The 23,552-nt window shown below is 41.7% G+C and overlaps 1 protein-coding gene across 6 annotated transcripts in view; it reads left to right on the plus strand.

The window, feature by feature from the left end:
* Window positions 1–23,552, plus strand: part of LOC124038466 (brain-specific angiogenesis inhibitor 1-associated protein 2-like) — a 185,740-nt gene extending 162,188 nt beyond the window's left edge. For 4 of the 6 annotated variants that reach the window (XM_046354380.1, XM_046354384.1, XM_046354385.1 and 1 more), the window contains 5 exons: window positions 1,686–1,890; window positions 2,227–2,298; window positions 2,519–2,690; window positions 10,201–10,238; window positions 21,825–23,551. In XM_046354380.1, the coding sequence (XP_046210336.1) occupies window positions 1,686–1,890; window positions 2,227–2,298; window positions 2,519–2,690; window positions 10,201–10,238; window positions 21,825–21,924 (587 nt within the window). In that variant the 3' untranslated portion in view covers window positions 21,925–23,551. Of the gene's footprint in view, window positions 1–1,685; window positions 1,891–2,226; window positions 2,299–2,518; window positions 2,691–10,200; window positions 10,239–11,142; window positions 11,382–20,846; window positions 20,900–21,824 lie in introns of those variants that run through there. The other 2 variants (XM_046354383.1, XM_046354382.1) reach the window with 2 other exon arrangements.

Below are 23,552 nucleotides of genomic sequence, written 5' to 3' on the forward strand. Positions count from 1 at the left end.
AGATTGATCCAGTGAAGCATTGCAATACTGGACAATATTTTGTATCAAGTCTGCCCAAATGTGGCGAATTGGACAATTTATACATTTTCAAGTACATAACTATAGAGAACATACAAAAATGATATGGTAATACAAAATGTAAGTTTACAGACTCCCAGGAATGTCATATATGATGGATCATTAGCTTATACAGTAACTTTCACACATCTAGATGGCCGGGCGGGGTGGGTGTGGAGCCATAGACAGCAGGGGTTCAAACTGTAGAACCCAGTTCCTACATTTGAATATAAAAATGCATTTTATCAAACAAAACTATGCTACATTTTTATCTCTGAGACCCTCAGAATTACAAATCAGACCATGATTAATGAATGTAAGTACATTATTTACCTTCAGAGGTGAATGTATTCAACCAGTTGCCATAAAAATGTTTTTTGATGTTGTGCACTCTACTCAAACAATGGTATTTATTTCACTGTAATAGCTACTGTGAATTGGAAAGTGCAGTTAGATTAACAAGAATTTCAGCTTTCTGCCTATATAAGACATGTCTATGTCCTGGAAAGTTTGCTGTTACTTACAACGTCATGCTAATCACACTGGCACACGTTAGCGCAACCATTCCAGTATAGGGACACTGATCCCGTAGAGATTATAAAGTACTACTTAAGTAGCTTTTTGGGATATATGTACTTTACTTTACTATTTATATTTTTGACAACTTTTACTTTTACTTCACAAAATTCCTAAAGAAAATTATGTAATTTTTACTCCGTACATTTTCCCTGAAAATGGTCTAATTCACACACTTTTCAAGAGAACCTCCCTGTTCATCCCTACTTTCTCTGATCTGGCAGACTCACTAAACACACATGCTTAATTTGTAATGATGTCTGAGTGTTGAAGTGGAACCCTAGCTATCTGTAAATCATATTTTTTTAAATGGCACCATCTGGTTTGATTAATATAAGAAATTTGAAATTATTACTTTTGATACTTAAGTATATTTTAGCAATTACGATTTTGTAAACATTTGTCTGTTTATATCTTTCAGGCAAAATGGCACAAATCCTAGGTGAATTAGGTTCATATAAAAATGAGGTGAAGGGCAGAGGCAAGGCTTTAAGAATAATGGAAAAAATACTTATGGTTTGATTCAACCTGTATCTCAGAAGTTCTGTGCTATAGAGCGATTTAAATTAATCGCAGGAATATTCTCAACAACAAAAGAGTGAGAAAATTAGGATCCGACTGTCCATCTGTATAGGACTAAGGACTAAATCTTGGAGCTCAATTGAATCCGTATCAATTTTAGATTGAGCTGACATAACCGCGTGTTATTAATGCAGGTTTTCAGTAAATGTATGAAAATCATGATTTTGAATAAAAGTATTGCACATTTCATGTAGCCTAATTTTGGCCAGACAGCCTAACCACCAATCAAGCAACATTATGGACTAAATGTTCAAATCCTTTTGCTCAGGATTCTTTTGCTGCGACAACACTGGTCAAATTAAGATCCTACACCTGTAGATATAGTCTCTGCTCCCACTGTAGTGAAACGTCTTAAGATGTCCAGCTAGTAACTCCCTGTTTCATTCTGTTTTCTTCCGTTTTGGTGTCCAATGAACACATCCCTAGATTTGTTGTGATAGTCTCTGTTTCTTTCTCCCTCGCTCCTCCAGGTCCAGAGACCCGAACCCTTCCCCGGTCTAGCTCTATGGCAGCAGGGCTGGAGAGGAACGGTCGTATCCGTGTCCAGGCCATTTTCTCCCACGCGGCTGGGGACAACAGCACCCTGCTCAGCTTCTCTGAAGGAGACGTCATCACCCTGCTGGTGCCTGAGGCCCGCGATGGATGGCACTATGGAGAGAACGAGAAGAACAAGATGTAAGTAGCCTAACTCCATCTGATTCACTTTGTCTATGGCACCATGAGTAACATTTAGTTGGTGGTCCTCTGAAGCTCAGTTGGTAGAGCATGTCACTGGCAATGCCACAATAGTGGGGTTTGATTCTCGGGACCACCTATACTTGAAAAATGTATGCGCGCATGACTAAGTTGCTCTGGAGAAAAGCATCTTCTTAATGGTATTTATTAGGGTGAATCTTTACATGAGATATGAAATCATACAGTAAGTTTCCTAACTCTTGGTTTTGTTGTAAAATGCTGCTGTCAATGTTGAATTACTGTTGCTGTTGTTGAATCCTTGTGTCTCCTCATCAGGCGGGGCTGGTTCCCTTTCTCTTACACACGTGTCATCCCCGAGACTGAAAGCGACAAACTACGAGTCAACAAGTACGTTTTCTCTTTTTGTTTGCAGTATTGTGTTGGGTATTTGCAAGGAAACAGGCCTTTAGTGCTCATCTTTGTGTTATTCATTAGAAAATGATCTGTTCATGTGAGATCAGTTATTTTCAGTTCTGGCTATGTCTTTGTCTAATTATGTCTGGTTCCAGTAATCAGCTATTCTCATTTCAGTCTGTGTGTAGCTAACTGACTGTATGTCTGTTTCCAGTCTCCACCATGGTAAGAGCAGCAGCACAGGCAACCTGTTGGAGAGAGAGGACATGGCAAGTGCCCCTCCCCCTGACTACGGTATGTCATCTCGCCTGTTGGCACAGAGTGCTGCGATGGCACACAGCAGACAACAGCGCCCATACAGCATGACAGGGCCAAGCTTCTCACAGGTAAACAACAACAACACGCACACAGACACACAGACACACAAAAAGACACACACACTTGACCCCCAATCCCTCCTTCCCCCAAACACGTGTAAATATTGGGCTATAAATTGTGCCTTACTGTGTTATATTTATGCTAAAATGTGTAATCTATTCTACTGAGCCATTTACTTTATGTACGTATTCTTATCTTTTATTATTGTTGTTGCATTGTCCAGAAGGAACCTGCAAGTAAGCCTTTCATTGTACAGTATATACCATGTGTATCCTGTACATACGACTACTAAAACACGAAACTTGAACTTTGGCATCCACACGTAACCTTTATTTAACCAGGCAAGTCGGTTGAGAACAAATTCCTATTTACAATGATGGCCTACACCGGCCAAACCCGGACGACGCTGGGCCAATTGTGCGCCGCCCTATGGAACTCCCAATCACAGCCGATTGTGATAGAGCCTGAATATGAACCAGGGTGTCTGTAGTGACACCTCAAGCACTGAGATGCAGTGCCATAGACTGCTGCGCCATTCGGGATCCACATACAACCCCCCCAAAAAAGACTCACACACAGAGTTCAGTTCCCTCTGCTTTGGAAACGGTAGCTGAGCTAATGGGATGGTAGTGCGTCAGAGAGAAACACAGAGAGACAGTGTGTGTCTTGTAAAACTTGTGGGGACACACAATTCAGTCCTATTCAAAAACCATACTCTTACCTTAACCCTAACCCCACTGGCAATTTTTAGCATGCAAACAAACACAAAAATGGTGGGGATGCATGCCAGCAAAGCCACTACACAATACTAAACAATATATTAATTGCACTGTAACGGTGACAAACTGTGCCCACAAACTGTCCCAACAGCAGAGACCGAACAGCAGTCCCAACACCTTACCACTGCTAAACCTGGCTATCAGCTGAGCCTTGTCTGGCAGCAAAACAGTTCATTCAGTCTCATTTACTGCCTTTAAAAAAACATAGCTGATATGGCTGACTTGCTTAAACAATTGTGGTTTCTACTGAGAATTGAGATGTGCAAACTATGGCATAAGGGGACGACAAGCGGATAAGAGGCAATCAATGAGTGAGCTAGGACAGACGTAGTCAATATAACTATTTGTTCAACACTTTTCAAATATACAGCAACAGATTTCAGAACGTGCCGTTCTTACAGTGTTCTCCCTGTACACCAAGTCCAAAGTGTAGGATAAATAAAGGGGGCATATAAGCAGACAATGAAATCTCTTACAAAATTCAATGATTACATTTCTCTAAAACAGGTTATAGGCTACATGTGCACCACCAATTCAAAACAGTAGGCAAAATTAAGAAGGAAAATAGACCAAATTATTAGGGTGAGGCAAATGGGCTACTAACAGCTTACTACAAAGCATACATTTAGTATTACTTTCTTAGCTACAGTATACATATCTCCCTGGCATATTACATAATTTATGCAGCAACGTACAATATATTTTTGGACTCACATTCTAGTGCTGTGCTTACTTGAAGGTGGCGCGGCAGTACTTTTTGGACAAATTTGATCATCAAAGTCATGCATTCTCTGGGTTTTTGGTGCTTTCAAGACAACTGGGAACTCTTGGAAAAAAAGGTTGAATCATGATGACATCAGTGATCTTCAGGTCATAGCTCTAGAAAGAGGCCCGAGTTCCCAACTTACATTTCCGAGTTGGATGACCGTTTAAATTTACTTTCCCAGTCGGAGCTCATTTTTATTTATACCTATATTTAACTCTGCAAGTCAGTTACGAACAAATTCTTATTTACAATTACAGCCTACCTCGGCGGCACTGGGCCAATTGTGTGCCGCCCTATGGGACTCACAATCACAGCAGAATATGATTCAGCCTGGGTTCAAACAGGGGACTGTAGTGACGCCTCTTGCGCTGAGATGATGTGCCTTAGACCACTGCGCCACTCGGGAACCCTTTTCCTGAGTTCCCAGTTGTCTTGAACTCATTGAAGTCAGATTTCCCAGTCCCGAGTTAAGTTGTTTTGGGTGCGGCAGAAATCATGTTGGATTGACAAATCAAATCAAATCATAGTTTATTTGACACATACGCTGAATACAACAGTGAAATGCTTACTTACAGGCTCTAACCAATAGTGCAAAAAAGGTATTAGGTGAACAACAGGTAGGTAAAGAAATAAAATAACAGTAAAAGGCAGGCTATATACAGTAGCGAGGCTATAAAAGTAGTGAGGCTACATACAGACACTGGTTAGTCAGGCTGATTGAGGTAGTATGTACATGTAGATATGGTTAAAGTTACTATGCATATATGATGAACAGAGAGTAGCAGTAGCGGTAGCGTAAAAGAGGGGTTGGCGGGTGGTGGGTGGGACACAATGCAGATAGCCTGGTTAGCCAATATGAGGAAGCACTGGTTGGTCGGCCCAATTTGTTGCTTTTATGAATTTTGTTTTGTTGCTTTTTGTTCTATGTTGCTCTGTCTGTATGCTATGTCTTGTTTGTCCTATGTTGCTATGTCTTGCTTGTTCTATGGTGCTATTGTCTATATTGTAATTGTTTTTAATAACCTGCCCAGGGACTGAGGTTGAAAATTAGCCGGCTGGCTAAAACCGGCACTTTTACTGAAACGTTGATTAATGTGCACTGTCCCTGTAAAAAAAAAAATAACTAAAAAAAAAAAAAAAAATTGAGGTAGTATGTACATGAATGTATAGTTAAAGTGACTGCATATATGATAAACAGAGAGTAGCAGCAGCATAAAAAGAGGTGTTGGGGAGGTTGGGGGGCTGCACACAATGCAAATAATCCGGGTATGATTACCTGTTCTTGAGTCTTATGGCTTGGGGGTTAAACTGTTGAGAATACTTTTTGTCCTAGACTTGGCACTCAGGGTACCGCTTGCCATGCGGTAGTAGAGAGAACAGTCTATGACTGGGGTGGGTGACTGGGGTCTTTGACAATGTTTAGGGCCTTCCTCTGACACCGCCTGGTGTAGAGGTCCTGGATGGCAGCTTAGCCCCAGTGATGTACTGGGTGATGTCGCTTCCTCTTGCAAATAACAGGGATGTTGGCCCTGTCGGGTGTTTGGAGAATGTCCTGTGCGTCTTGCTTGTTGAAGAAAAAGTCTTTGTCTAATCTAAATAAATTAAATGTAATCCGAGGTGAGTCCGAGGTGCTGTCCAGTATCCAGAAGCTCTTTGTCTAATCCGAGGTGAGTCCGAGGTGCTGTCCTGATATCCAGAAGCTCTTTGTCTAATCCGAGGTGAGTCCGAGTTGCTGTCCAGTATCCAGAAGCTCTTTGTCTAATCCGAGGTGAGTCCGAGGTGCTGTCCAGTATCCAGAAGCTCTTTGTCTAATCCGAGGTGAGTCCGAGGTGCTGTCCTGATATCCAGAAGCTCTTTGTCTAATCCGAGGAGTGAGTCCCTGCTGTCCATATCCAGAAGCTCTTTGTCTAATCCGAGGTGCTGTCCTGATATCCAGAAGCTCTTTGTCTAATCCGAGGTGAGTCCGAGGTGCTGTCCTGATATCCAGAAGCTCTTTGTCTAATCCGAGGTGAGTCCGAGGTGCTGTCCTGATATCCAGAAGCTCTTTGTCTAATCCGAGGTGAGTCCGAGGTGCTGTCCTGATATCCAGAAGCTCTTTGTCTAATCCGAGGTGAGTCCGAGGTGCTGTCCTGATATCCAGAAGCTCTTTGTCTAATCCGAGGTGAGTCCGAGGTGCTGTCCTGATATCCAGAAGCTCTTTGTCTAATCCGAGGTGAGTCCGAGGTGTTGTCCTGATATCCAGAAGCTCTTTGTCTAATCCGAGGTGAGTCCGAGGTGCTGTCCTGATATCCAGAAGCTCTTTGTCTAATCCGAGGTGAGTCCGAGGTGCTGTCCTGATATCCAGAAGCTCTTTGTCTAATCCGAGGTGAGTCCGAGGTGCTGTCCTGATATCCAGAAGCTCTTTGTCTAATCCGAGGTGAGTCCGAGGTGCTGTCCTGATATCCAGAAGCTCTTTGTCTAATCCGAGGTGAGTCCGAGGTGTTGTCCTGTATCCAGAAGCTCTTTTTTGCCGTAAGATACGGTGGCAAAAACATTATGTACAAAATAACTTACAAATAACGCGGCGAAAAACACATAAGAGCACAGCATGGAGAATGTTGAATGTGTATCATTTTAAGCTTGGAAAAGAGACCCTACAACCCAGAATTGGGACCACACACCCCCTCCACAGAATAGCAGGCTAGTGATTGCTTTGCAATGCTTGCAGTTTGCCACTGATTCCTTCCAAACCACCAATTTGCGATTTCCAACTTGTGGTGTAATGCTTTTGTCCAATGGCCGCTGAATACCAATACTTTTTATCTATAATTTCTCTTCATTATTTCTCTTCATATGACAAGGATTAAAAAGGATTTGCCAGTAGATTGTCAACTTGATTCATGAGGATGACTGCTTGCTAAGATTTTGAAAGTATGATGTTGACATGATCAGTCCAATCAAAGCTACAGTAGATATTACGTGATTTGACGTCATTTAATCTGTGGTCAATGACCTTGAGCCTTCTTGGATGGGCACTTCTAATGTAACTCTATGGCAGCACCCAATGGGCTTGATTTTTTTAGCTCTACCCTCTACCCTAGATTTAACGGTGATATAGTGTCCCCATGAGTGCAAGAACACCGAGCCAATCATGGTGCAACTGGAGAAAACACTCCGTATTTCCGCTAGCTGCCCCACCACCACAGAACGCACTGAGCTAGGCTGAAACACCTGCATTTTGGAGCTGCCTTACTCAAGAATGCAAAAAGAGACCATGTTTGTATACGGCTTTATTAACTGAATGATTTTTTTATTTTAGTTTTACACTGTTAACCCTAATCCAAAAACCTAACCCTAAACCTAAAACTAACTCTAGTTCCTAACACTAAACCTAATTCTAACCGTAACACTAATTCTAATCTTAACCCTAAATCCCCTAGAAATAGCATTTGACCTTGTATAGTTAAACACATAGAAACACACACAGGAAGTTTATATGCACAAACCTTGAAACTGAGAGTAGCAGCAGGGTACAAGATGGGTTTGGGTAACCGTTTGATTAGCTGTTCACGAGTCTTATGGCTTTGGGGTAGAAGCTGTTAAGAAGCCTTTTGGACCTAGACTTGATGTTCCGGTACCTCTTGCCGTGCGGTAGCAGAGAGACCAGTCTATGACTAGGGTGGCTGGAGTCTTTCACAATTTGAAGGGCATTCCTCTGACATCTCCTGGTATAGAGGTCCTGAATGGCGGGAAGCTTGGCCCCAGTTATGTACTGGGCCGTACGCACTACACTCTGTACTACCCTCTGGAGGCCGAACAGTTGCCATACCAGGCAGTGATGCCATCAGTCAGGATGCTCTTGATGGTGCATCTGTAGAACCTTTTGAGGATCTGAGGACCCATGCCAAATATTTTCAGTCTCCTGAGGGGGAATAGGCTTTGTCGTGCCCTCTTCACAACTGCTTTAGTGTGTTTGGACCATGGTAGGTTGTTGGTGATGTGGCATGTATTAGTATTATATATACAGTACATACAATACTGTACATACACTACTCAAGCTCACTTAGCTAGATACAGCCAAATAAAAATATAAATGCAACATGCAACAATTTCAACGATTTTATTCAGTTACAGTTCATATGAGGAAATCAGTCAATTTAAATACATTTTTTAGACCCTAATCTATGGATTTCACATGACTAGGCAGGGGCACAGCCATTGGTGGGCCTGTGAGGGCATAGGGCCACCCACTTGGGAGCCAGGCCCACCCACTGGGGAGGCAGGCCCAGCCAATCAGAATACGTTTAATACAGCCAAAAAAGGGCTTTATTAAAGACAGAAATACTCCTCAATTTCACCAGCTGTCCGAGTGGCTGGTCTCAAATGATCCCGCAGGTGAAGAAGCTGAGTGTGGAGGTCTTAGGCTGCTGTGGTTACACGTGGTTTGCGGTTGTGAGGCCAGTTGGACGTACTGCCAAATTCTCTAAAATGACATTGGAGGCGGCTTATGGTAGAGAAATGAACAATACATTTTCTGGCAACAGCTCTGGTGGACATTCCTGCAGCCAGCATGCCAATTGCACACTCCCTCAAAATTTGAGACATCTGTGGCATTGTGTTGTGTGACAAGACTACTAAGAGTGGCCTTTTATTGTTCCCAGCTAAAGGTGCACCTGTGTAATGATCATGTTGTTTTTTATTCAGCTTCTTGATATGCCACACCTGTCAGGTGGATGGATTATCTTGACAAAGGAGAAATGCTCACTAACAGGCACGTAAAATAATTTGGGCACAATATTTTTTATAAGAAATAAGCTTTTTGTGCTTATGGATCTTTTCTAGGATATTTCATTTCAGCTCATGGAACATAGGACGAGCACTTTACATGTTGTGTTTATATTTTTGTTCAGTTTATATAGGAGTCACCCATCAATGTGACAGGCTGACAGGCTGTGTGTTTTACCAGTACACCAGGTCCCTAGTCTCACTCAACACAGCTTTCTCACGTTCTGGCCCATTAACTTACGTAAACAGGGGATCAGTTCCTCTCTGCCTCACACACACAATCTGTGTGTGCGAGCATGTGTTTCTGAATCTAACTGTCTGTGTGTGTCTGTCCGCCCGTGTGCGTGCGTGCATGTGGTGTGTGACTGGCCTCACAGAGATGACAGAGCCCAGATTGGAGAAGGCTGCTTGCTGCTTGGCTGCCTCTGGTACTGACGAAAGTAGTTGTGACAGGAGCCCGCTGATAACATGAAGAGGGACTGGCCCAGCTGACTGTAGACACACACACATTGTCACTGTTTGCGAGAGTGAGCGGGAGCTATGTCACATTATGTAACACCAAAACCCTCCAAACTCAACCCTTTACAGGGCTTTCGGGTAGGAGGAGGTGGAGAGGTACTGTACGTGGGCATGATAATAGTCTCTAATTGCTCAGATAGTCACGTAACAACTCCTTTGTCTTGTTTTCCCACCTCAAATAATTTTAGGGATATGTCTCTAGTGGCGTTCTGAGAGAATAGAGATAGTTACAACAGACAGTTCTGTTAGTTCTATAGTTGTATCACTCTGACTAAAGGCAATGGTGTTCTGCTGGTGCCCCCTACTGGCTCATATCAGTATGTCAACTGTCAACACTTCATTGACCGATAATATCATATTTATATAGGCCATTTAGCACTTTTATCCAAAGCAACATAAAGTCCTGTATGCATAAATGCTTCTTAATTGTGGCCCTAGCATGAATCAAACCCACGGTTCTTGGCATTGTAAGCACCACATGCTATCGACTGAGATACATTGGACAGTAGCCTACCTGTCTGTCTGTCTACCTTGTCTAACATGGCAGTACAATATAGCCAGCAAATCAATTGCTACTGTTTTGGATTGCCAATCAAGCAATACTGTTATCATGAATTCTCAAGTTTCCAGTGTGACACAAAAGTGGCAATGACTCGATGACTGAAAAGTGGTTTGTCTTTGTCTCAACAGCAAGGACTTGAAGAGTATGAGCAACGTTTTTCAACAAGGTAAGCTCACTCTTCTCTCTATATGATACAAAAAAATACCTTTGATTGTGATACTGAATTGGTAAGGTTTGGACAGGATTGCACTAGAAAGACTGGGGATGCATTACATATACAGTATCAAAGAGTAGCCAGTACAAGTAGGCAGGTCATTCCACTGATAGGAACTCTGACTTTACAACATCAACTGTCAAACTACAAACAAGGACACATCAGGTTTTTGTTGTGTTATTTTCCATTTTAATGGTTTCCTTTCTGTGATTTATGTTTCTGTTTTCTCCCCGACTAATTTGATTATGAGACTTAGCTATGATATTATCATGATCATGTGGGATAAAAAGGTTGGTTTAGGTTTGTTTGATACTGACAGTTGGGCCAGCCGATCACAGTAAGAGGTGAGATTCTGGACCCGGTACCCAAAAGCCCAATGGTGGTCCACCTCAACCCATGTTGGACCAATGGGAATCACTTATCCTTATCCCATTTATCCTAATAAGTATTTTACCTCAATGTTTTTTCCTTTTACCTTGAAACATATGTTTTGCATGAGCTTTTATCGTTAAGTTTAATTTGGGTTATTTTTACATTATTTTTCCTGTTTTTACATTTGAAGTCAGGGAAATAAAATTAAAAATATTGTACTGTCTCCTCCCGTATACCTCTGGGGAAATGTTATGTTTACTGTATGAAATACTATGATATTGAAATAGTCGTTGAGATTGGATGAAGGGAATGTTCAGACAGAGGCAGTAACATGACACCCAGCTCCAAAGTTGGCCAAACTACAGTACATGCCTGTGGATTGGCCAACTGTATTTGGCTGTGGATGTGTTGCTCCACTGTTGTTTCTTTGAGTGCCTATATACCCCACCTACCTGGAAGCTTCTCCTTCTCTTTTGTTCCACAGTTCCGAAGGGGGAACAGTTCCGAAATTGATTTCAACAGTGTGAGAAGGGACAGACAGACACACAGACAGACACAGACTCAGCTTGCTGCTGCTGCAATAGGACTGACTGCCTGCCAGGCACCTCTGCAATCCCTCATCAATAGCCCTCCTCGCCAGTCACTCTCACCCCTTCTCTCCCACCCTCTCTCTAACCCTCAGCCCTCCTCTCTCACCCTCTCTCTAACCCTCACCCCTCCTCTCTCTAAGCCTCACCCCTCCTCTCTCGCATTCTCTCTAACCCTCACCCCTCCTCTCTCACCCTCTCTCTAACCCTCACCACTCCTCTCTCTAAGCCTCACCCCTCCTCTCTCGCATTCTCTCTAACCCTCACCCCTCCTCTCACCCTCTCTCTAACCCTCACCCCTCCTCTCTCTAACCCTCACCCCTCCTCTCTCACCCTCTCTCTAACCCTCACCCCTCCTCTCTCACCCTCTCTCTAACCCTCACCCCTCCTCTCTCGCATTCTCTCTAATCCTCACCCCTCCTCTCTCACCCTCTCTCTAACCCTCACCCCTCCTCTCTCACCCTCACCCCTCCTCTCTCGCATTCTCTCTAACCCTCACCCCTCCTCTCTCGCATTCTCTCTAACCCTCACCCCTCTCTCTAACCCTCACCCCTCCTCTCTCACCCCCTCTCTAACCCTCACCCCTCCTCTCCCGCCTTCTCTCTAACCCTCACTCCTCTCCCGCCCACTTTCTATCCCTCACTCCTCCTCTCTAACCCTCACCCCTTCTCTCTAACCCTCACCCCTCCTCTCCCGCCTTCTCTCTAACCCTCAATCCTCCACTCCACCCTCTCTCTAACCCTCACCCCTCTCTCTCACCCCCTCTCTAACCCTCAATCCTCTTCTCCCACCCTCTCTCTAACCCTCACCCCTCCTCTCCCGCCTTCTCTCTAACCCTCACCCCTCCTTTCCCGCCTTCTCTCTAACCCTCACCCCTCCTCTCCCGCCTTCTCTCTCACCCCCTCTCTAACCCTCAATCCTCCTCTTCCACCCTCTCTCTAACCCTCAGCCCTCTTCTCTTGCCCTCTCTCTAATCTACCACAACACTCCCCTCTCCACCTGAGCTTACCAGTCCATTTCCCTGCCCCCGTCCCCCCGTCCCCCCCGTCCTCTCCCTTCCATCCCACCGAGGGGCAGACTTGTCTCTCCCCCTATACTCTTCCTCCACACACCCTGCACTTCCACGCTACGCTGCAGTTCCCAGGCCAAGCACTGGTGGAACCAGAACCACAAAGCAGAACCAACTAACCCCACGCTAAAGGACTGACACCATCCTGAGCCATCCTTATTAAAATCATTGGAATGATGGACTTTGTCTGAGGAGGAACAGTTGTCAAATCTTTAGCTTGTCTTTCATGCATGTACATGTCTTTTCTATTTAATCGGGATTTCTTCCTCTGCAAACATACAATAAAATTAAACAAATGTTTTTAAATATAATCTTCGGTGTTCTCCAGCAGAATCAAGGCTGAAAGATGAAGGATTTATATTACCAGTGTAAATCAAAATGGTAATCCAAAGGGGATTGTTTTATTAATGTAAAGATGATCATGTATGATGATCAAAAAGTTCAAGTTCATCTACAGTATACTGTGTCTTCTTATGCTTCAGACAGTGACTTTACATTACAGACTGTGAGGTCCTTCGGGTAACTTCTAATATCCCTCTTTAAATGAGAGGTTATGTATCACATGTAGTGAAATAACTCAAATGTAAATGTTCATTTTTCATTTGAATTTATGAGGGCAGGTGACCAATGAAATAGATGGCAATGAATATGTACTGTACATAAATGTACCATAAAATAAAATGGATGATTAATTATTATTATTTTTATTTCACCTTTATTTAACCAGGTAGGCTAGTTGAGAACAAGTTCTCATTTGCAACTGCGACCTGGCCAAGATAAAGCGTAGCAGTTCGACACATAAAACAACTCAGAGTTACACAGGGAATGAACAAAACATACAGTCAATAATACAGTAGAAAAAAAAGAAAACAAAGTATATATACAGTTAGTGCAAATTAGGTCAATAAATAGGGCATGGTGGCGAAGTAATTACAATATGGCATTTAACACTGGAATGGTAGATGTGCAAAAGATGGATGTGCAAGTAGAGATACTGTGGTGCAAAAGGAGCAAAATAAATAAATACAGTATGGGGATGAGGTAGATAGATGGGCTGTATACAGATGGGCTATGAACAGGTGCAGTGATCTGTGAGCTGCTCTGACAGCTGGTTCTTAAAGCTAGTGAGGGAGATGGGAATCTCCAGCTTCAGTGATTTTTGCAGTTCGTTCCAGTCAGTGGCAGCAGAGAACTGGAAGGAAAGGCGACCAAATGAGGAATTGGCTTTGGGGGTGACCAGTGAGATATACCTTCTGGAGCGCGTGCTACGAGTGGGTGATGCTATGGTGACCAGCGAGCTGAGATAGGGCGGGGCTGAGTAGTGTATGTAGTGTATGGGGCTTTGGTGGCAAAACGGATGGCACTGTGATATACTACATCCAGTTTGCAGAGAAGAGTGTTGGAGGCTATTTTATAGATGACATTGCCGAAGTCAAGGATCGGTAGGATGGTCAGTTTTATGAGGGTATGTTTGGCAGCATGAGTGAAGGAAGCTTTGTTGCGAAATAGGAAGCCGATTCTAGATTACATTTTTGATTGGAGATGCTTAATGTGAGTCTGGAAGGAGAGTTTACAGTCTAGCCAGACACCTAGGTATTTGTAGTTATCCACGTATTCTAAGTCAGAGCCGTCCAAAGTAGTGATGCTAGATGGGCGGGCAGGTGCGGGCAATGATCAGTTGAATAGCATGCATTTTGTTTTATTTGTGTTTAAGAGCAGTTGGAGGCCACGGAAGGAGAGTTCTATGGCTTTGAAGCTCGTCTGGAGGTTAGTTAACACAGTGTCCAAAGAAGGGCCAGAAGTATAGAGAATGGTGTCGTCTGCGTAGAGGTGGATCAGAGAATCACCAGCAGCAAGAGCGACATCATTGATGTATACAGAGAAGAGAGTCGGCCCGAGAATTGAACCCTGTGGCACCCCCATAGAGACTGCCAGAGGTCTGGACAACAGGCCCTCCGATTTGACACACTGAGCTCTATCAGAGAATAGTAGTTGGTGAACCAGGCGAGGCAATCATTTGAGAAACCAAGGCTGTTGAGTCTGCCAATAAGAATGTTGTGATTGACAGAGTCGAAAGCCTTGGCCAGGTCGATGAATACAGCTGCACAGTAATGCCTATTATTGATGGCGGTTATGATATCGTTTAAAGACCTTGAGCATGGCTGAGGTGCACCCATGACCATCTCGGAAACCAGATTGCATAGCGGAGAAGGTACGATGTGATTCAAAATGGTCAGTAATCTGTTTGTTAACTTGGCTTTCGAAAGACCTTAGAGATGCAGGGTAGGATAGATATAGGTCTGTGGCAGTTTGGGTCTAGAATGTCCCCCCCTTTTAAAGAGGATGACCGCGGCAGCTTTCCAATCTTTGGGAATCAGACGATATGAAAGAGAGGTTGAACAGGTTAGTAATAGGGGTTGCAACAATTTCGGCAGATCATTTTAGAAAGAGAGGGTCCAGATTGTCTAGCCCGGCTGATTTGTAGGGGTCCAGATTTTGCAGCTCTTTCAGAACATCAGCTATCTGGATATGGGTGAAGGAGAAATGGTGGGGGCTTGGGCGGGTTGCTGTGGAGGGTGCCGGGCAGTTGACCGGGGTAGTGGTAGCCAGGTGGAATGGCCAGCCGTAGAGAAATGCTTATTGAAATTCACAATTATAGTGGATTTATCGGTTGTAACAGTGTTTCCTACCCTCAGACCAGTGGGTAGCTGGGAGGAGGTGCTCATATTCTCCATGGACTTTACAGTGTCCCAGAACTTTTTTGAGTTTGTACTGCAGGATGCAAATTTCTGTTTAAAAAAAGCTAGCCTTAGCTTTCCTAACTGCCTGTGTATATTGGTTCCTAACTTCTCTGAAAAGTTGCATATCACGGGGGCTATTTGATGCTAATGCAGAACGCCACAGGATGTTTTTGTGCTGGTCAAGGGCAGACAGGTCTGGAGTGACCCAAGGGCTATATCTATTCCTGGTTCTACATTTTTTGAATGGGGCATGCCTATTTAAGATGGTGAGGAAGGCACTTTTAAAGAATAACCAGGCATCCTCTGCTGTCGGGATGAGGTCAATGTCATTCCAGGATACCCCGGCCAGGGCGATTAGAAAGGCCTGCTCGCAGAAGTGTTTTAGGGAGCGTTTGACGGATGCAGGCAATGAGGCAGTGATCGCTGAGATGTTGGTTGAAAACAGCAGAGGTGTATTTGAATTGTGAGTTAGTTAGGATGGTATCTATGAGGGTGCCCGTGTTTACGGATTTGGGGTTATATCTAGTAGGTTCATTGATAAATTGTGTGAGATTGAGGGCATCAAGCTTAGATTGTAGGATGGCCGGGGTGTAATAATTAATATGCCTATTGATTATATCAGTTGATCAAAACGCAACTTAAAAACCAAATTACTTGTATTATCATGTTATTATTACTATTATTAGCCACAAAGTAATATGTTTTATGATGTCTGAGGTCTATCAGGCAGTGTGAAAGACACCTTGTTCTGATATCCATGTACTACGGGGCCTCTGAGTATTGTGGTTTTGTCTGAATATCAACATACTGTACTTTATCAAGACTGAATGGGTAAAAACAACAACCCTCAACCCTGAAAGAAAGAGATGCAAGGCTCTGAGTAGGGTTTACCGTTCATTCATGCATGAAAGAAAAGACAACAGATACCTGTTCTACACCTCTGCCATCCCACGACAAAGGTGCTATATTTCATGGGGCCCGATTCAGACCTTTGCTAAGCAGGACTTAAGTCAAGAAAACATGGAGTTCATTCCACATTATTTGACTTAAGTCCATGTTAAGTCAACTTATCTCAAGTCTGAATAGGGCCCGTGGTGCATAAACCATGTTGCCAAAGCAACACCCTCTCTTCTCATTCTCTCTCATCCCCTTCAATCAGTGCTGCCTGGCTGCCAACTGTTTACAAATAGCTTTAATAATTTACTAGACCGTGTCTCTTGCTGTGCATACAATAGGATAATGATTTGGGAGCAACATCAATACATGTTTTCTATCTATAAACCATTCAATCTAATCGTGTCCCCTGTGCAATTACCATATGTCACAGAACAAATAGGTAATTCTAGTCTGCCCAGGTATATACTGTACAGAAACCTTGGAGACAATAAATGGGTCAGATGCCCTTAAAAGAGTCATCATTTGCCAACAGCACAACTGCAAATTATGGCAATAACTGAATTGGATCGATAGCCATTTAGACCTTCTTAATAAATATGCTTGCATGTACTGTGTCTCTTGCTATTTTGACACATATTTGCAATACACAATGAGAAACCTTTAAAAGGGAGATGGGTTGATTTGTTATTGTAACTTTGTTCAGCCTTCTTGTACTTTAGTCTTTGTAGTAAAAGACCTGTATCTGAGGCAGGATAAAATATGTATGTCTGTTATTTCTGTGTGCTGAATAAAGAACGACGCTAGTCTGTTTGTTTGTCTGTCAGTACCTGTCGATATCAACCCCTGTCCTGTCCAAATCAGAAATGATTGCCGCTAAGTATGAGGCTATTTGCAATGACAGCACTTATCTTTGAATTCCCCTTGAAATCCTATTAGATTGACCCAATTGTTATAATTTGCTAAAGGGAGAAAAAGTGACATTTACTGCCAAACTGTACTACCCAAAACTCCTTCCCTGCCACAAACAAAATGTCTCCTTGCTGTGTCTCTCTTGCTCCCTGTCCTTCTTGCTGTATGTGTGTAATTCCTGTCTTCCCCCAGCTTTGCCAACCCCCTTCTCTGTCTATCTGTGTTTTGATAAATGTAGAGACAAAAGCGCTCTCAAACGAGTTACTACGACCGGAAGCTGCCAATGTTTCTTCTTTCTCCACTAGAATAAGGCTAAGGTATGAGTGATCAGACTGCAACATCTGAAGAGATGGCACACCCACTCTGTGTAAAAAATAATAATACAATATAGTATTCTTCTATCATTTGTGATTACATTTTTTGGAACAATGCATTTTTTGTTGTGAAGATTAATTGGAATAATGTACAGAGAATGATTGATATTGATGTGCATGCTTTGGGGGACACCAAAATAGTGTAATGTTGAAAAATGACCTCAAATGTATGGTGACTTTCTACTATAAAAATAAGCTTAATAAATATTATTTCAGTTGAGCACTCTATTGTATTTCTGTACCCTTATTCATGCACATCTATCTCTAAGGCCTTTGCAATCTCAGGGGACTTTTAACATAACACTTCTTTATTTTAAAGACCGTTATGCTTAATTGGGAAGTTAGTTTATTTGTCTAACATGATATACAGCTAAAGGCCAACAATAGTTTCTTCTCATTGGTTGAGTAATCTATAACACCTGTTATGTGTTGCAGTAGAACAAGTATTTAAGATGCTTGGGGAATACAAACTTGGTAATGGATGAAGTAATTAATTATTAATCCAAATGCATAACACTAATGGTAACACCCAGTGTCACAACTCATGACACAGTCATAACCATGTTATAATATGTCATAACAACTGACATAACTTGTCAACCTGTCATAATATGGTCATAACACTAATGGTAACACTTTACTTGACACCCAGTGTCACAACACATGACACGGTCATAACCATGTTATAATATGTCATAACAACTGACATAACTTGTCAACCTGTCTTAATATAGTCATAACACTGTCATGACCAATATATTTACACCTGTTGTGACATACTGCATTATTGCATTATTTTATGGCTGGTTATGACACCTACATGCGAGTGTCAAAATCCACATTTATTCAAATGTGTGGGGGGGTTCAAGAACATTCCTTTTGTCTTAAGTCCTTTGCTGTTGTTGTAATTCATTCTTTACAGCCCTGTTTGTTTTTCCATCATATTTTAAATAACTTGTAGAAAATACACTTTATGACACTGTCATAAAGCATTATGGCCTTCCTGTGTCACTTTACTTGGACTAAGAAAATGCCTTTTATAACACTGTCAAGAATCATTATGACGATCATAATCATATAATTATGCCTATTACATACTGCCCTTATGTCAGTCAGCAGTCACAAGGAGGGTGTCTTGTCTTGCTCCTAAAATCTACTCCTACATTTATCCCAGTCATCAGAAACATAGCGTTCGTTGGGGTCGGTGTGTGTCTGATATCAATGTGTGCACAATTACAATGATAATTCAATGTGGTCAATTTCAGAACATTTTAAAATAACAAACATATTGTTGACATCTGACTGAGCAGTCCACTGTCTCATCAGTCCAGCCAGGCACTTTATAAACTTGATCTGCTCTATAAAAAGTATATAGACATTATCTCACATTTATTTTATACTGACATTTAGTTTTCAACAGCAGATATTTGTATGAACCTTGTAGTCTGTCTCTCCGACATTTCCAACATTGTTTCAGTATTCAAATTCGATCTCCAGCTGTCCCAAAGCAATGAACGAGTCGGGTGTCGGGATGAGACGGGCAGCGTTTCTCAGCCAGTCGAAATCATGAATCAGCTGGCATCATTTGTATGGATATATACAAAGAAATGTCCATTGAATTTTTTTTAAACGAAACGAGGTGCAGCTAGTTTGCAGTCTTTCCAGCTTCAGTTTGAAGTGATTGTGTTAGCTGTGTTGTTGTCCTGACGAGTCAGCACATGTTCTTTGCCAGGCAAAATCTCGCTGCATTAGCTCAGTGTTATGGATGTATCCAAATAAATGTCACTAGAAAATAGCTTAAACAGACCCAAATGTGGCTACTGTTATTCTGGCTGCACTTTTTGACGTGACTAAGTTAGCCGTAGTTGGCTAGCTAGCAAGCAAGGGGTAAGAACGTTGCCAGCCAGTATGTCAATAAAACATTTAGAACGCGCGACTGGGTCGCGTCCATAGATACAGAACAAAAAGACTGAAGCGTCTCTAGCAACCGAACCGATAGAATGAACGACCAACCGGCTTGGGTAGCAACCCTAGATTTGTGTAGGGACTATATCTTGTGGAATAATTTGTGTAGGGACTATATCTTGTGGAATAATTAAATAGTGAATACATTCATCAAAATAACAATTGAATGAAAATATTATTATTCATTATTTGAATTTTTAAAAGTTGGTGTTTGGAGGATATATTGGAACGTTTCGCCAGACCTCGACTTCATCTCGGGCCTAACAACACCTGTACCAATATATCCTCCAAACACCTGCTTCTCAGGCATTGTCACTTAATTGTGACATGGCTATGACCGTGTCATAACGTGTTATGATGCTGTGTGTCAAGTAAAGTGTTTCCACAATAACCATATTACTATTGTACAAATTAGTTTGTGTTCAAAGTTAGTAGTAGTCGTCACCTTAGCTTCCTCTCCCACTACCTCATGCATGCAGTGCTTCACTCCACCTTACTTTACACATTTGCTGTGACCTTCTATCTCAATGTTATTTTCAGGATTGTGGTCAACCCACTGCCCTTTCTAGTACAGTACAGTAGGTCCCGTTTTATTTATAGTCACCTATCGATGGTCTATAGATGCTCAAACTGCTTCTTTGTTGTTTTATAGCAGCTTGTGAGGGTTAGGGTTTGTGGGTGGAACTAGGGTTAGTAGATATTTTGTTAAACAGTTTGAATATTTACTGAACATCTGTATGGAGACTATCCAAACAAAGTGTTAGCGGAACTATCCAAACAACCCCCGATCCACCGCTATACCCTAGCCGGCCAGCTCCTCCTGCTGCTCCAAAAGAGGTATTTTTCCTTACTGTAGATGAACTTTACCTGTGAGTCCTCCTAACCTGCTCTGGGTATCATGCCATTTAACGGTTGTCTGTATTTACAGTACTCTGTGGACATTTGATTGGTGGAATGTTTGTGTACGTGTCATATGCCTGTTTATTTGTGTGTGCCTGCTTGCTTGCTTGCCTCGCTCCTCTCTATTTGCTTGTAACTTTTTTATGTTGGTTCTTTTGTTTTGTTGTACTGAACAAATTGCATTTTGGGGAGTAACACGCTTTGGTGAATGGTATAATAGCCTAAGATTAACTTTAGTGTTATTAACATCAGTTGCGGTTTTGTCAAAATATGTCAAACTAAACATACACAGTAAAAAAAAGTCCTGTTGTTTTTACAGTAACTTACTGGCAGCAAGTTACCTGTAAGTTACTGTATAAAAAAGTACAGTATGTTACCGTAAATTCCAAAGAAACTTTGGTTTAACCGTTTTTAACTGCATCTCTTTACAGGAATGTACTGTTAAACCAGTTTATTTGGAATTTACAATAATATTCTGTAGCTTTTCTTACAGTAACTTACAGTAGACTTATGTGAAAACAGTGTTTTGAATATGTTTTGCTGTCTTTAAATGATTAATTGTTTATGTAAATTATAAGTTCAAACAAATGTAAATATGTTATAAATATGTCATTATTATTTGAACACTGTGGCTATGGTTAGTTTACTAAGAAGTTAGACAGTGTATTAAAAAGTAAGCTAAATGATTTACCCAATGTTTTAAATGAACATGAATGTTCACACCATAGGACTGTTTACCTTTTCAGTTTGGGACTTTTGAGTGAACAGTTTGCCCGCTTTTGAGTCAAACGGACCCCTCGTAAGTGACAAGATGATTCCCATGTCACCATCAGCCATTCACCAGCTTCTTCTCCCTTCTATGTGCCTTGCTATCTTTCCCTCCCGCTATCTTAGTGCACCTCCCTGTCATCATCTGGTTTCATGAGGAGGGTCCTAGCCTATTCCCCCATTCTATGGCTTTGTCTGAAATTGCACCCTATTCCCTATATAGTGTATAATTCTTTTGCAGAGCCAGCACACTATTTAGGGAATGGGGTGTCCTTTTGGAAGTCCCCACTATCTCTTGAACAGTTGACATTATTTTATTGTCTTACGTCAGATTGTCTCACATAGGAGTGATGTCACTTGGCAGAAAAGAGTGGATATTTGTCATCATTGAAGTGCTTTCATTCGGTGTCTCGCCAACCAATCAGGGATGGGCATTGGTTGTGCATTCCATCCAGATAATAATATACATTCTGAAAATATAAATTTAGGGCTCTATTCAATATGTATCGCGCATGTTCAGCATTACAGCGTATTTACATTTCAAAGCAATGTTCCTGCGTTATAGCGGAGACTGCATTCACAGTAAACCTTATGTCGGCTCAATCAGAAATGACCTTTACATTTCTATCGCGCATTTCTAAAGCTTCAGTGATACAGACTGACTAGAGCCTTAACAGAATCTTAATTCTCCGTTGATGGTTTTGTTGCATGACGCTTGCCTTGCGCACATCAAAGCCTTATTTCACCATTACTCCATCTGCATTCAGAGGCAGCTCCAAACTCACTCGCCAAACTTCTCTACTCTGAACTCCGTAATGTTTAGTCTTAATAACTAATGGATCATTTGGTTCCCTCCACCTCTCCTCCCATTTTTCATCCATTCTGTCCCTATCCCTTCCTCCTGTTTTCCTCCCTTCCTTCCACCTATCCGTCTTCCCTCCCTCTTGTCCGTACAGTGTCCCTCTGCCCCAGGAGGAACCAGCCCAGGCCACTGAGGACCAACCCAGGCCTCTCATCTCTGTCGATGACCAGTCTCCTCCTCCAATCCTCTATTAGCTCCATGCTCTACTTCCTATTATCCTTGCCTCTGATTGGTTGCTGTGAAACACAGATACATTTAGCCAGCCAATTGGAAGAAGAACCCTGATTTTGTTTGACAAATCCAAGCACACACAGGACTAATCTTTCACAAGTAGTGTAGACCATGTGCTGCACAAGTTTTAGCAGACTGAACTATCCATAGCATTCAAGCACACCTAGCCTTGGACTGCCTCTTCAATACAATTAAAGCATTTGAAAACAGTAATAAACTGTATGCAGTAAATTATAACTGAATCTGTTACTTGTTAATAATGTATGCATATGCTTAAGAAAAGGTAATTGTTTGATCTATCTTATTGTGGGTGTCTAGTTCTATGATCTAGTCGTATTTTACTTCTTGCTATTAGCGATTTGTAAGATTTGGAGGAATTTCTTTGAATTTGTTTGTGTGAGCAATACATTTGTCACAAAGTAAACTATGTTATACAGTATATGTTAAAGGGCCTGTATCAGGGAGAATATAAAGAGCACAGGGCATGGCGGCTTGTAGAAACACATTTCTACATGAGTCTGAGCCGCACACTAGATTAGGAGAGATGGAGAAAGAAAAGGTCAATGTTATACACAATACTGTAAGTTATAGCATTCAAATGCTTTTCACTGTTATTCTCAAATTTTAAATGACAGAAAAACAATAATATTAAGCATTCATGCATATATCAACTGTATAGTATGACATTAATACATAACAATACAAAGGAGTTGTTGTATTTCGTAATATTTTATAAATGTATTTGCTTCTCATCCCGTTTCATTTGTCTGTACATTTATAGAAAAAACACTGAATTTACTAGAGAAAATAAAGTGATATTGCAGAGTATATTCCAGATATTATCTGTGCGTTTGTACTGTGTTTATAAGAAACTCTTGAAAAGCACGTCTCCTTTTATACTATTTTTTAAAAGTGAGCATTATGAGTTGGCTAGAGAGCAGGCTATGTAATACATGAGACCCACATCCTTGTGTAAAACAGACTTTATTTATATTTCATAATAAGGTACAGAAAGTAACCATGTGATCAGTAAGTGAGTGTGGGTGGGGCACATTTACTGACAGCATGCCTAAGCTAGTCCTGCTCGTTTAAATCACAACCAGCGCATTACCAAATGTTGCTCCTTATCACAATACCCCCTTTGTCTCACTAGCCTGGGTACCAGTTGGTTTGTGTCATCATTACAGTGGCATGATGACACAAACAGACTGGTACCCAGGCTATCGTCTCGCTATACAGATGTAGGATCTTAATTTGATCACACCTGTTGCAGAAGAACTTTCCAACAATGCAGGGCGATTCAAAATTGTAGAGTATTTGATGTTTAAAAAGCCTTTGGAAGTTTGTAATTTCCTCTTTGAAAACTGTATCAAGCCCTACAAAAATGTTCATGAATTATAACCCACAAAATTCACATTTCCTGTTGCTGCAGGATTATTTTCCTGCTGTAGCAAGCTGTCTCAAATTAAGATCCTACATCTGTAGGGTTAAAACATTATAGATCAAATATATATTCCTGTTCCTGTTTGCCTCATGACTTCATTAAATATATCTCTTTGGCAACAATAAAACAAAGACATCTCCTTTTATC

This window comes from Oncorhynchus gorbuscha, linkage group LG06 (genome assembly GCF_021184085.1).
Source record: "Oncorhynchus gorbuscha isolate QuinsamMale2020 ecotype Even-year linkage group LG06, OgorEven_v1.0, whole genome shotgun sequence".
Classification (NCBI taxonomy): domain Eukaryota; kingdom Metazoa; phylum Chordata; class Actinopteri; order Salmoniformes; family Salmonidae; genus Oncorhynchus; species Oncorhynchus gorbuscha.